We start from the raw sequence: 13,228 nt of genomic DNA, 5'->3' as shown, positions 1-13,228 counted from the left end.
GCTGCTAGTCTTCCCGCTAGAACTACGCTGCACTTCCATTTATGTGTGTTGATGCCATTTAAATGTAAAGTTTGGGTTATAATTAAGAAACCAGTTTGGTTTAGAACGTTTAGGCCTGTACAACTGAGTTTTGAATTAGTTTTGAGAAATGTGTACGTTTCTGAAAATAATGACATAGTTTGTGTCTTTGTGTATAAATTTGAATATGAATTTGAATTTGAGTAGGAGGGGGAGGGGGAGGGGGTAAGTATGGAAAAGTGAATTTCCTGCTCTATAAAAACTGTTGACACACAGAAATATTTACTGCCAGTTATGGATCATCACATGCAAACTCATATCAGGTAAGATCCTCTTGACACAAATTATTACTGGAGTTTTCTGTGAAAAATAAAATTATTTAGTGAATTGTCGATCAATGTGCATTTGCACTTATTTTGGTCACTATTAACTGTTTTTGAAACCTTTCATTTCCATGTATTAAACACATCTAAGCAGCTTGTTTAATTTATGATGATAATAATTCTGATAAAGTACATTCAGCCACTTCAAGACAAATATACTGCAGCAATATCAATGCATGATTGATGTGCACAGAAGTGATATTAATGTGTAGTTTTAGGAATTAGTTTTGTCAACAATATTGAAGGACAGTTAAAGTTTGTATAATCCTAGAAATAGAACAGATAGATTCAATCTTCCCTCCTTTATTACTCTGTCATTTTCTTAATCATTTTTGCTATTAGTATTTAAATGAAGTTGATATGTAGTTTGTGATGAACTGCTCTTTATCTTCAATAATGTTTGGGAGGTGGAAACTCTCCACAAGTTCATTTCTCCACAATGTTTTGCGGTCTGCTCTGACCTGATGAATCTCTGCTTAGTTAAAGCAAGACATGTGAATGTTTAACCTTAATGCAAGTGTAAATTTGATTGCTCCGATAGCAAGCATTTATAAAGCTATGCATAACCCGTCTTTTTTTTTTCAGGAAGTAAACACCTCCAGTTTCATAATGATATTCATTGTTTCTAGAAGTAAGTGCTTTTTTGTTTTTTGGCCAGGGGTTACTAGTGTAAATGTACTCAAATAGATTGTGTTTACTAACATCTACTACTATAAAATGATACAGAATATTATCAGGGGACTATCTGTTTGTTTAAATCAACTGAAGTCTAATGGTGTAGTTAATGGTACAGACATGCAGCCCTGAATATTCAGGAAATTATCTTTGGGAAATATTTAAATATTTAATGGTGTAATGGTTTAGGATGTTTGGCCAGTGAAAACTGTAAGATTTGTCATTCTGTTTCATAACAGGTTTCTTACGGTCCCTGTTGACTGTCATCTTTGTAACGCTGTGTAAGTATAAACCAGTGGTGTTGTTTTTAATAAGTATAACTTATGGTTCTACTGACCCTCAATTAACTTTATTATAGCTCCGCCCACCTTGGTTACTGTCGCTTGCTCTGAAAAGCTTTGCAAAACTTCCCATAGGAATGAATGGGAGAGTGCTTGAACAGCAGGGTTTTTCACAAAATATTTTAATGAACAGAATTGATTATATTTTTATTAGTTATTAGCTTTAATTTACATTTACATTTATTCATTTGGCAGATGCTTTTATCCAAAGCGACTTATTCAAAACATAGTATTTATTTATTTTTATATTTTTAGTGACTGGTTAAGTGCTCTTGGAAAAGATGTGTTTTAAGTAATTTTTTGAAGATAGAGAGTGAGTCAGCTTCACAGATGGAGTTGGGAAGGTCATTCCACCAACGTGGTATGATGATGCCGAAAGTCCGGGAAAGTGTTTTGGTGCCTCTTTGTGTTGGTGCAACAAGGCGACGTTCCTTAGCAGACCGCAGACTTCTGGTGGGATGCAGAAATTATTTTAGGTATGCTGGAGCAGACCCAGTGACTGTTCTGTATGCAGCATCAGAGCCTTGAATTTAATACGTGCATCAACCGGCAGCCAGTGGAGAGAGATGAGGAGTGGTGTAACATGTGCTCTCTTTGGTTCATTAAAGACCAGACGTGCTGCTGCACTCTGGATCATTTGGAGAGGTCTAATAGCACATGCAGGGAGGCCTGCAATGACAGCGTTACAGTAGTCCAGTCTAGTTATGACAAGGGACTGAACGAGCAGTTGTGTGGCATGTTCAGAGAGGAAGGGTCTTCCTGATATTGTTTTATTTACCTTGGAGCAATTGTAGGTGTCCTCGCTGAAGTTAAACATGCTCATTTGGGAATGAAGGCTAAAACAGTTTAACCCATAGCATGCCATTCTCTAGATTTATTTAAAGGTTTTAAAAAATGAAAGGATTACGAATTGACACAGCAACAACATTTTTAACATATTTTGGATCATTTTGATACAATTCTGTTTAAAGCTACTAAAACACACATTACTCCTGTAGACGCTCATTGGAGAAAAGCCAGTGCTTGTCAGGAAAATGGCGGGTGGCAACAGCTGCTGAGATAGGATTGGCCAGAAATGCTTTTAAGGAGGGCTTAGTGAAGGGTCAAATGGTTACATATGCCTCAGTACATATAAGACGTTTTTTAAACTCTTTTGACTTTTGTATTCCGGCATACAGTTTAAAACATCAGCTCTAACATCTTATCTAAAATGAGTTAAAAATGCCAAAACAATTTATACATATTTCAAAATCAACTCGTTCTACAATAATAATAGTCTACTCATTCTAGTTACAGTCCTAGTTTTAGCAATGCCAACACAGTCTTCTGCATTTGGACACAAGTTTTCATGTACAGAAATACTTTGTGATGTTCTTTGTGATGATGCAGCTGGTAAAGAGTAACTTTGAATACCAAATTCATTCTTATCGGCCATCTCATCATGACATAGTTATGACATTGACCAATTTTGAATTGATGGAAACAAAATGATCAATAATAAGGCTAAAGTCACTGTTGTTACATACCTGTAACTGTTTTTGTTTATTTATGTATCTTTGTTTAGCTTGAAATGTCTTTAATACAGAAGCAATATGCAAATAAAGCAATAACTATATTTAAAACAGTATTTGTGCAAAAGGCTGTAGATACATGCAAATATAGAGTATTAGTCATTTAAGCAAAGAAAGACTTCATACAATTTTCAAAATAATAAATTATCCACAGTTTAGTCCATAGAGACCGCAGCCACTTCGGCGTCACCAGGTCATTTTTCCGGGGCTTCAGCCCGAATGTTTTGACTGTAGCCCCGAATGTAATTTTAAATGTAGGCTACACAAGTTTAGGTGCAGCTCAACAACAAACATATTTCTGTATGAATATTCAATAATCTTCATGACGCAGTCTCGCAGGTCTTCGAAAATGTAGGCTACTCGCAATAATATTTTGTTTGAAGTTCACGTGGCGTGACACCCTCCCGCTACTAGAGAGAGGCAGCTTGTGTCACTCTGGAGGAAAAAAGTAACGCAGCCTTTTGGACATTATTGAAAAGAAGAGTAATGGTGAGGATTTACCGATGTTACCTACATGTTTAGCTTAATGTTTTTAAACTTGTGTGCTGGTCAAAGACGTCCAAATGTAGGGTGACCATGTAGGGTACATTCGTTGTGTCCCACATTCTCACACACCAATTGGTCGATTATAAGAGACTTTCAGCAAATATTGGCCAAATTCCTGCCCGTCAATCTCTCCGCTGTTGTGTTCGGCATCAAACTGTTGACAGCTGAGTGGAAACAATGCCCAAACGAAAGTGCAAATTTACAGAAAATTTGCACAAAAAGTTCCTCTGCTTTAGTCCAGGTGGAGATCCGTGGGAAGCAGAATGTATGACATGTAAAGCTGCACTTTTGTGTCCGTTGCTAATAAAGGTGCAAGTGATTTAGAAGCACACATCAGCTCTGAAGCATAAAGGGTCAGCAAAAGGTCAAAGTTCATCAGGTAAATTAACAGACCACTTTTTATGACCAGGTAAATTTGTTATCACATTGCTTCATTTTCAATGGCCATTCAAAATAATAGTAATAGTAAATGAAGACACTCATGGCATCAAATTGTGTATTTTAGTACATGGACATTCAAATGAATGTTGGAAATGTTTATTTATTTATATATTTATGTTATGCATCCACTGCATTTATACACGACTCCACACTCAATTTATCATCATCAGTGTACAACAGCAAACAGATAATATTACTGCCGAAGTTACAGTGATGATTAGCATAAATTAACGTTAGCGTTAATAGGTTAATTGGCAAAACGCTACACTGCTTACGGCTACACTAGCTTGCTATCGTTAGCAGTCTGAGGTAACATTAAAAGATAAAAATCCCTAATCCCTAGTTTGTACCCTGCTTTTCAGAACGAGCATACAAAAATATTTTAAGAGATCTCAAACCCCAGATGAGGAAGAGACATGGTGTCTAAGCTAAATGAGGCCCTGTGAGAGATTAGGTAGCACCACAGACTCTTGCGGGTCTAGAGGGTCGGGTAGTGTCAATCCAGCTCATTTTACCCAATCGCTTTTGGCGAAGCAGGCCTTGGCTCACTCAATTAAACCCTGGCTGGGGGTGAAGAGCATCATGTCTATGGGGAAGAATTGGGGGCGCTGTTTCTCACAATTCAATTTATTTAAAAGTTGCCTACTATAGCTTTAAGAGCACAAAATTGTTTACAAGGGCACAACAAGTGACTCTTAATTTTACTCTCAAAGTGCACCAGATGGAAGTATTTAACTTTAAAATGAACAAAATTTCCTTATGGGGAGTACGCCCTCGGACCCCCCTAGAGGACCGCAGGTCCACCCCCAGTAGTCTCACAAAATCCTGTGGGAATCAATGCACATTCATTGTAAGTAAGGTGCCAGAGTGCAGAAATTTCAAATAGATGGGGGTCACCTAAAGCCACATACACTTAAATGGGGCCGGGACTAAGCATCGAACCACCTCAAGTCCTAGAAACGCCCTTGCGTAGCCATAAAATGTTTTGAAAAATATTTGTTTGCATACTGAAACATTTACACATTGTAAACTTGTATAAGAAACAACTGTAAACTCTTCAGTCTCTATTTAACTATATCAGTGAAGACTCTGTTAAATATACTGGCGAGTAATTTGCCTGGTTTGGTTTTTGTGTATTTGGCTGATTTTCGTTGCTTCTCTCTCATCCTCAGGTTTAAAATCCAACTCTGAAGTTACAGCAGCAGTTAGTCCAGTCTATGACTGTCGACTTCATAGTGGAACCTACGTCTGCACTGGTGCTCAATATCGCATGTACTGCAACACAGGAATGCATAATTTCGATTACCGGAGATCTCAATACCAAGATGAATACCGATGCTTGAGTAATAACTGTAACTGCATTGGTAACAAGGACACCTGTACATGCTCTAGTAGTACTTTCTCATCCTGCTACTGTGAGACTTACGGCAACAGCATCGCTCTCACTACAGCAGTTAGTCCAGTCTATGACTGTGGTCTTTATAATGACACCTACATCTGCACTGGTGCTCAATATCGCATGTACTGCAACACAACAGTGAGTAATTTTGAATACTGGAAGTATATAAACCAAAACCAGTATGTATACAGATGCTACCAATACCAATACTCATACGGGAATTATAAATGTTACTGCAATGGTGATAAGAGCACCTGTACAAGCTACTTGGCTACTTTGTGCTCCTGCGTCTGTGAGAATTACGGTAACAGCAACGCTCTCACTACAGCAGATAGTCCAGTCTATGACTGTGGTCTTTACAATGACACCTACATCTGCACTGGCACTCAGTACCGCATGTACTGCAACACAAGTCGACATGATTTCTACTTCCGGAGATATCAGTACCAAAACCAGTACCAATGTGTTAATAATAACTGTAACTGCATTGGTAATAAGGACACCTGTACATGCTCTAGTAGTACTTTGTCCACCTGCTTCTGTCAGACTTACGGCAATAACATCACAGCCACTGATGCAGTTATTCCAGTATTTGATTGTCAGCTTTATGATGGAACTTACATCTGTACAGGTGCTCAGTATCGCATGTTCTGCAACACAAGAGTGCATGATTTCTACTACCGTGGATATCAATACCAAGACCAATACAAGTTCCAATGCTTGAGTAATACGAATAATAACTGCAACTGCCTTGGTAATAAGGACACCTGTACATGCTATAGTAGTTCTCTGTCATCGTGCTATTGTGAGACCTATGGCAATAGCATCGCTCTCACTACAGCAGTTAGTCCAGTCTATGACTGTGGTCTTTACAATGACACCTACATCTGCACAGGTGCTCAGTACAGCATGTACTGCAACACAAGTCTACATTATTTCTCTTACAGTAAATATTATTACCAGTGCAGGAATAATAACTGCTTCTGCACTGGTAATGAGAACACCTGTACATGCTCTAGGATTACTCTGTCCTCCTGCTTCTGTGAGTCCAACAACAATAGCACCACTCTCACTACAGCAGTTAGTCCAACTTATGGCTGTGGTCTTTTGAATGACACATACATCTGCACTGGTGCTCAGTACCGTTTGTACTGCAACACAGGAATGCACGGTTTCAGCTACAGGAGATATCCGTACCAAAACCAATTCCAATTCCAATTCCAATGCTTGAATAATGAATGTAACTGCATTGGTGATAAGGACACCTGTACATGCTCTGGGAGTAGATTTTCATCCTGCTTCTGTACAAGTTACAAAAATAACATCACTCTCACTACAGCAGTTAGTCCAGTCTCAGTGCCTGACTGTGGACTTAATAAGGACACATATAACTGTACTGGTGCTCAGTACAGCATGTACTGCAACACAAGTCTACATGAGTTCTACTTCCGGAGATATCAGTACCAAAATCAGTACCAATGTGTTAATAATAACTGTAACTGCCTTGGTAATAAGGACACCTGTACATGCTCTAGTATTACTCTGTCATCGTGCTTCTGTGAGTCCTATGGCAATAGCATCACTCTCACTACAGCAGTTAGTCCAACGTATGGCTGTGGTCTTTTTAATGACACGTACATCTGCACTGGTGCTCAGTACCGTTTGTACTGCAACATAAGAATACATGGTTTCAACTACTGGAGATATCCGTACCAAAACCAATTCCGATTCCAATGCTTGAATAATGAATGTAACTGCATTGGTGATAAGGACACCTGTACATGCTCTGGTAGTAGATTTTCATCCTGCTTCTGTACAAGTTACAAAAATAACATCACTCTCATTACAGCAGTTAGTCCAGTCTCAGTGCCTGACTGTGGACTTAATAAGGACACATATAACTGTACTGGTGCTCAGTACAGCATGTACTGCAACACAAGTCTACATTATTTCTATTACAGTAGCTCTTACCAGCAGTGCTGGAATAATAACTGTAACTGCATTGCTAATAAGAACACCTGCACATGTTACTACAGTACTTCAACCTGCTTCTGTGAGGATAGTATCTCAACCACAACTCTCAGCCCCACTACTGTTACTTCTACAGGTGAGCATGTTAAAAGACTTCAAGTGTAGCTTTTGACTGTGTTTCCGTGTTTTGACTGTGACGTGTTCATGATGAATTTTCTCATTGCAGCTCTAAATTTCACACTGCTGAATGAATGCATGGTAAGATGAAATGAGTTTCTAAAAACTGAGATTTAAAAGTTGCCATGATCATGAGCACTGCTCATATCTTACTGATTTATCCTTATTTGTAAATATTATAAACTCAAAGTAATGTATGTAGACATGGTTACATGTAGCTGTAATTTTGATGTGAAAAGCATATGCAATTTATATTGCAACATTTTGCACACAATGTATATAGTTCACTTATGAATTTAGATTTGCACACTGTTTAGAGGACAACATTTGGCAAGATGTGGACCAATGTTTTAAAAGACAGGAAATTAAATTAGGCTTTCTCATTTGATTAATCCAATAATTAACCAAAAGAAGAAAACAAAACTTTAAATCATGTATGAATGAACTAATTATCCAAAATAATCGGCAAGCACTCGCAGGGCTCAGGGTCGTTTCAGACAATTCTGGCACCCTAGGAAAGAACCTTATTGGCTGTCAGTCCGTCTGTCTGTCTATATTATATGTGTTATATACTGTTTATCCCACTACCTGTCAATGAGGAAATTGATGACATATTGCGCCTTAATCACTTGGGTGATTTGTTACGTCATCCATAGCAATGAGTTCAACTCCACCTTACTCTTAAATTTAAAATTCCTTAGTAAAACTTGCTCTTATCAGTTTTATGAATAGCTTTTAAGCAAAAACTCTTAGCTAGGTACTCTTTGGAGGACTCCTAGTGTAAAGATAAAAATCTATGTGACAACAGGCCCAGGCCTAGACTTTGCTCAAAGCTGCTTTTAGCTTCTTCATTAAGAGCTCCTTAAGTATTTTTTTCACACTTAAGTTAAAGCTTAAGACTATTCTTTTAAACTAGAGCTTTTTGAAAAGTTTTATACATGTGGCCTGAGCTCTTATCAAAAACACTTCTCAAGCAATAGTGCAATAAGAGGAATGTATTTTGTCACTTTGTTGGATGTATCGGCGGGCAGGGCCTCGCGACGGGTCAGAGCCTGAGGTGCCACCTGTGGCCGTGCTGAGTCCAGGGACATCAAAGCACTTACCTGGCTTCTTGTGACCACTTCCGGAACAGCCTGGGATGGGAGAGGTAGAGTTTCGTCCTCGTAACCTATATCAGGGGTGGATTTGTTCCACAGCTAGGTGCACGGGGGTGGGAGGCCCACCTCCGAGGTGCCATACCTTCCAGAGAGAAAAGGTGTCCACGGCCAACGCTATCATGACCGCTGGGCACCGTTTCTCTCTGGCAGGTGTGGCACCTCGGACTGTGAGGCCCAGAAAGTGAGGAAACACTATTTTCTTAAAATGTGGGTACAGTAGCCCTTGGGGTGCACGGCAAAATTATAAGAAAAGGTAAACAAGGATCCTCCACCCGGCACTCCACCAGGGGAGGGAACGGTGCTCTTACCGGCTCCTGTGCAGCGGGTCTCCAACTTCCTGGACTGTCCGTCTCGGGGCACTTTGAAGCCTTTATTGGGTTCTTGGTGACCGGCCATAAGATGGGTAGCATCTGCTTTCTGGGGTAGCTCCACGCAGGGGCCGGCCTACTGGGTCGGGCTGTGGTGGAGCCAGTGTTGCTGCTGCAAGGGGATGCCCTTGGTGACGAGCAGATGGGGTGTGGGACCTTGAGTCATGTCAGGGCAGGATGTGTTGTATTTTTCCTGTCTGCCTGTTGAGACTACACCATGATCTTCATCACCCGGAAGGCGAGATTAGTCACCGAGCGCAGCTCCTGCATCAATCTCTGGTCAGAACTACCCTCGGTCAGTTCTTTGAGTGCCTCGGCTTGGTGCACTTGCAGGAGAGCCATGGCGTGCAGGGCAGAGGCGGCCTGTCCAGAGGCACTGTAGGCTCAGTTGTCAGTGACAACGTAAACCTACAGGGCCGGAACGGGAGTCTCGGACGTCTCTGCCAGGTGGCAGTGCTCTAGGGGCACAGGAGATCCGTGATCGCCTTTCCCACATGGGGAGTCACTGTTCACCCCCTGGCAGCCCCACCGTCGAGGGTAGTGAGAGAGGATGAGCCCGGGTCCGGTCAGTAAAAGGTGCCTGCCGCGATCACGTGAGCTCATCATGCACTTCCAGGAAGAAAGGTACGGAGGCGGGTCGTGGTTATGTGCCTCCGTACCTTTCTTCCTGGAAGTGCAGGTAGAAGGACCGTGGTGGGGAGCCGCTGGGTGGCTTTCCCTTTCCCTTTTCCCAACATTGCCATAATCATGCTCTTGCAGTGAAATCATGACCCATCCACAAATGCTGTCCCCGCGTGGGCAGCGCCCAACACGTGAGGCAACGATAGTGGCCATGGGAAGTGGAGAGGTAACGATCGCAACCAGGAAACATACACAAATGGAAAGGCATCATTAAAAAGATGCTCTCTGTGAGTGCCACTCTTTTAGAAGGGAAATATACTCTTCTAGAGGAAGAATATATATTCTTTTAGGCTGCGAAAGTGCCCAGGGGCGTTCTCTGCACTCAACATGTGCAAGAGGGTGAGAAGCCGCTATAATGCGGCGTACATCCAACAGCTTCTCTGGACTCAGATTAATGGCTCAGCCGAGTAAATCAGCTCAGTGAAATACAACCGCTCGGCTCCGAAGAAGAAGTCTGAATGAGTGTGCATTCCAGCTCCTTATATACCAGTATGTCCATGGGAGTGGCATGCAAATTCCACTCGCCAATTTTCATTGGCCTTTTCTCAATAGATCAGAGACGTCTGGGGCTCCCAGGAGCAACCCTTAGTGTCACTACATCGACACAACGTTGAGTGAGTGACAGAAGGGGAATCAGCATTAAGTTCACTCTTAACAAGTATGGGGTGATGCAAATGTAAGCTTTAAAATAAAGATTAAGATTTTACATAATTTGTCATACCACATGGTAATAAAAAATGGCAAAGTCTTCTGAGGCAAATCATGATAAGGTTATAAAATAGTAAAAAAAGCTTTTTTTTGTGTCATAAAATTTACATTGCCTTTGATACTGCAGAAGTTGATCAAAATGAACACAAACTACCTCCACAGTGCACTCAAGAGTCAATTTTCTTTCAGAGTAATTTGTAAAACTCAGTTGTGATTTCAGAGTCAGACCTCACAAGGATGCATAGAGAATGTTCTTAAACAGCTAGAGAACAAAACAGAGCTCCCTTTGAACGTAAGTCTTTAAGAGAATAATAATGAATAAATAAATGTTTGTCATTTATATACAGTAGATATTATGTGATTCTCTTTGTGGAAGTCCTGTATGAACTTGTGTGCCATTCTGATCAATAAATTAGGATGTAACCAATCTTTTGGATTTGGTCTTCAATGCGTCAGGGAATACCTTTAACTCCTCATCAGCTGACATAAAGAAACTAGCGTCAGAAGGAAACAGCGTGTTAAAAAACAGTGAGAACATTGTCTCCAAGCTGGTGAAGCCAACAAAAACTAGTTTCAATGTCAGTTTCACTCTTGTAAATTTAGGTAAGTGGAGACACAACTTCAGAATGTTCCTTTGTGTAAATAGTTAACTTGCATTTCTTTGTAAGTTTGAATTACATCATATGAAACATGACAATGTAAAATAAATGCAAAATGTAAAGTATATAAAAAACAAGACCAGAGAAAATAAATGTATTATCTGTGTCATTTTCTAAATTAGAGGCAAAAGTCTTCATGGTTGGACCAAATGTCTCTTTCGATAAAATCCCTCAGCTGGACACAACAAATGCTTCTGTGGACATCGATCTCATTGGAATTGCCCAGAACAACCAAGAAACAAGTATGTGGAAAAATATATACATATATGTTGTTTAACTACAAAATGTCTTACATAAACCAGCAGTAATAATTGATATTATCAGTGAGCAAACACTTGGTTTAAATGGTTTGATGGCTAAGAATTGAAGAGAGAGACATGATACCACAAAACCAAATGTACTTACAGGTTTATTACAGGTGTTTCTTTCCATCTCTCATACAGAATCAGCTGCTGTGGCTTTCATGAGCTACACCACAATGGAGAACCTACTGAGACCTGACTTCTTCAACACATCAGATGACTCAATTAAAACCATGATGTCCACTGTGATCTCAGCTACTCTTCCCAAAACTGTCAACACAAAACTCACCAAACCAGTCAACTTCACCCTGAAACACATCAGAGTGAGTTACCTTTATATCAGATGTTGAGAAACCATTGATGTGCTAATGACACATTGAAGTTGACCTGATTGTGTAAACAGTAAAATGTTTGTCCCATTTTGTCCAAGTCTGTGACTAATTTAAGTTGTGATGAATGACACTGAACACTGACACTGAATGTTCTGGATGTTTGTTCTTCATTTGAAGGAGTTTGTCTCTAGAGGCAATCTGTCCTGTGTGTACTGGAATATCAGTGAGTGGATTGTAGATGGATGTTCTGTTGTAAAGACCAACAGAAGCCACACTGTGTGTTCCTGTGATCATCTGTCGACATTCGCTCTCATCATGCAAACCAGCAGCCCACCAGAGGTAAGAGATCAGGTCAGACAGGTGACATTTATACATGTGGTGGCAACATGTTCAAGTTTGATCATTTTTAACTATTATTAACCTTCACTTTTGAGGTCTTGAGAAAGGCAGGTAACTTCAGTTTGTTACAGGTGAATTGTTCCTCTAGGAAGCGTACAGTGAGTTGATTAGGGTAAGATTGTCTGTGCTCGCATACAAACTAACGTCTTCCAGTGGACCATCTTATCATTGTTTGTTGGTTGCATTGAATGAGATTTGGTGTTTTACAACTGTTGGAGATATTCAGCAAATACTGATTCCTAATAGTATTTAAAATTGTAAAAAGTGAAATTAGTTTTTATATGGAGCAGAAAATTATTTTCCTGTTTGATGTTTTTGATATTTTCTCAGGATGATCCACTGATGGAAATACTGAATTTGGTGGCTGTGATCGTGGGACTGGTGTATCTCAGTTTGGCCCTGTTGACTTTCGCTTTTTGTCGGTGGAATCCTGGAGTGAACAATGTGGCTCGAATCAACCTCTGCTTGAGTCTGCTGTTGGCTCACCTTCTGTTCTTGCTCACACAACAGTTCTTGAGCTACATACGCCCTAACCAGGTGGGAATTATTGACGACTCCAGATGAAATGTATTGTTCATTATAGAATTATTATAAATATAATCTCTTTCTGTCTTTCATTGTCTCCAGGTGTTGTGTGCTGTGATATCAGGTGTTCTGCACTTCCTCTTTCTCTCCTCCTTTGTGTGGATGTTCATTGAAGCTGTGCTTATTTTCATCTGTGTGAAGAACCTATCACAGATCAGCTCCAAACAGAGGGAGGTGCTTAGCAGCAGATTCATCATTGTGATTGGATATGTGATTGCTTTTTTTGTGGAGGGTGTGTCTGCTGGACTGGTTCCTGAGGGTTATGGCAGTGAAAAGTAAGCTTGCAATTATTATTAATATAATGTTGTTGTTGTTGTTTTTTTGATGTAGTAAAATGTAGTTTTAATTTCAAACTTGTACTATATTTTTAGTGTCTTTTTACATAATCTGTGGATATTTATATTTTGAGTGTTTCCCCATTAACAGATGCTGGATTAAAAGGGAAAAAGGCTTTATCTGGAGTTTTCTGGGACCTGTTTGTGTCATTCTAGCAGTAAGTTTTACAGTGTATATAC

At 40.0% G+C, this 13,228-nt stretch overlaps 2 protein-coding genes across 2 annotated transcripts in view; both read left to right on the top strand.

Moving 5' to 3' along the window:
* Positions 1–320: 320 nt before the first annotated feature.
* LOC127652039 (uncharacterized) lies at positions 321–7,230 on the top strand. The gene is made up of 5 exons (XM_052138097.1): positions 321–341; positions 987–1,032; positions 1,316–1,357; positions 5,148–7,083; positions 7,224–7,230. The coding sequence occupies exons 2-5, from the start codon at positions 1,011–1,013 to the stop codon at positions 7,228–7,230; spliced, it is 2,007 nt and encodes a 668-aa protein (XP_051994057.1). The 5' UTR covers positions 321–341; positions 987–1,010.
* Positions 6,934–13,228, top strand: part of LOC127651223 (adhesion G protein-coupled receptor E3-like) — a 24,641-nt gene continuing 18,346 nt past the window's right edge. Inside the window, exons 1-10 of the mRNA XM_052136955.1 lie at positions 6,934–7,481; positions 7,572–7,603; positions 10,657–10,728; positions 10,853–11,039; positions 11,218–11,337; positions 11,539–11,720; positions 11,907–12,068; positions 12,459–12,665; positions 12,756–12,988; positions 13,140–13,206. Of these exons, the coding sequence (XP_051992915.1) occupies positions 7,298–7,481; positions 7,572–7,603; positions 10,657–10,728; positions 10,853–11,039; positions 11,218–11,337; positions 11,539–11,720; positions 11,907–12,068; positions 12,459–12,665; positions 12,756–12,988; positions 13,140–13,206 (1,446 nt within the window). The 5' untranslated portion in view covers positions 6,934–7,297. The remainder of the gene's footprint in view (positions 7,482–7,571; positions 7,604–10,656; positions 10,729–10,852; positions 11,040–11,217; positions 11,338–11,538; positions 11,721–11,906; positions 12,069–12,458; positions 12,666–12,755; positions 12,989–13,139; positions 13,207–13,228) is intronic.

Source organism: Xyrauchen texanus, chromosome 11, assembly GCF_025860055.1.
Source record: "Xyrauchen texanus isolate HMW12.3.18 chromosome 11, RBS_HiC_50CHRs, whole genome shotgun sequence".
NCBI classification, from domain to species: domain Eukaryota; kingdom Metazoa; phylum Chordata; class Actinopteri; order Cypriniformes; family Catostomidae; genus Xyrauchen; species Xyrauchen texanus.
This window is presented reverse-complemented; position numbering and strand designations above follow the sequence as displayed.

Coding starts and splice junctions, on each gene's coding strand:
- LOC127652039 (XM_052138097.1), top strand. CDS start 1,011: ATGATATTCATTGTTTCTAGAA. Junction 1,033..1,315: donor GATATTCATTGTTTCTAGAA/GTAAGTGCTTTT, acceptor GTTTCATAACAG/GTTTCTTACGGTCCCTGTTG. Junction 1,358..5,147: donor TGTCATCTTTGTAACGCTGT/GTAAGTATAAAC, acceptor TCTCATCCTCAG/GTTTAAAATCCAACTCTGAA.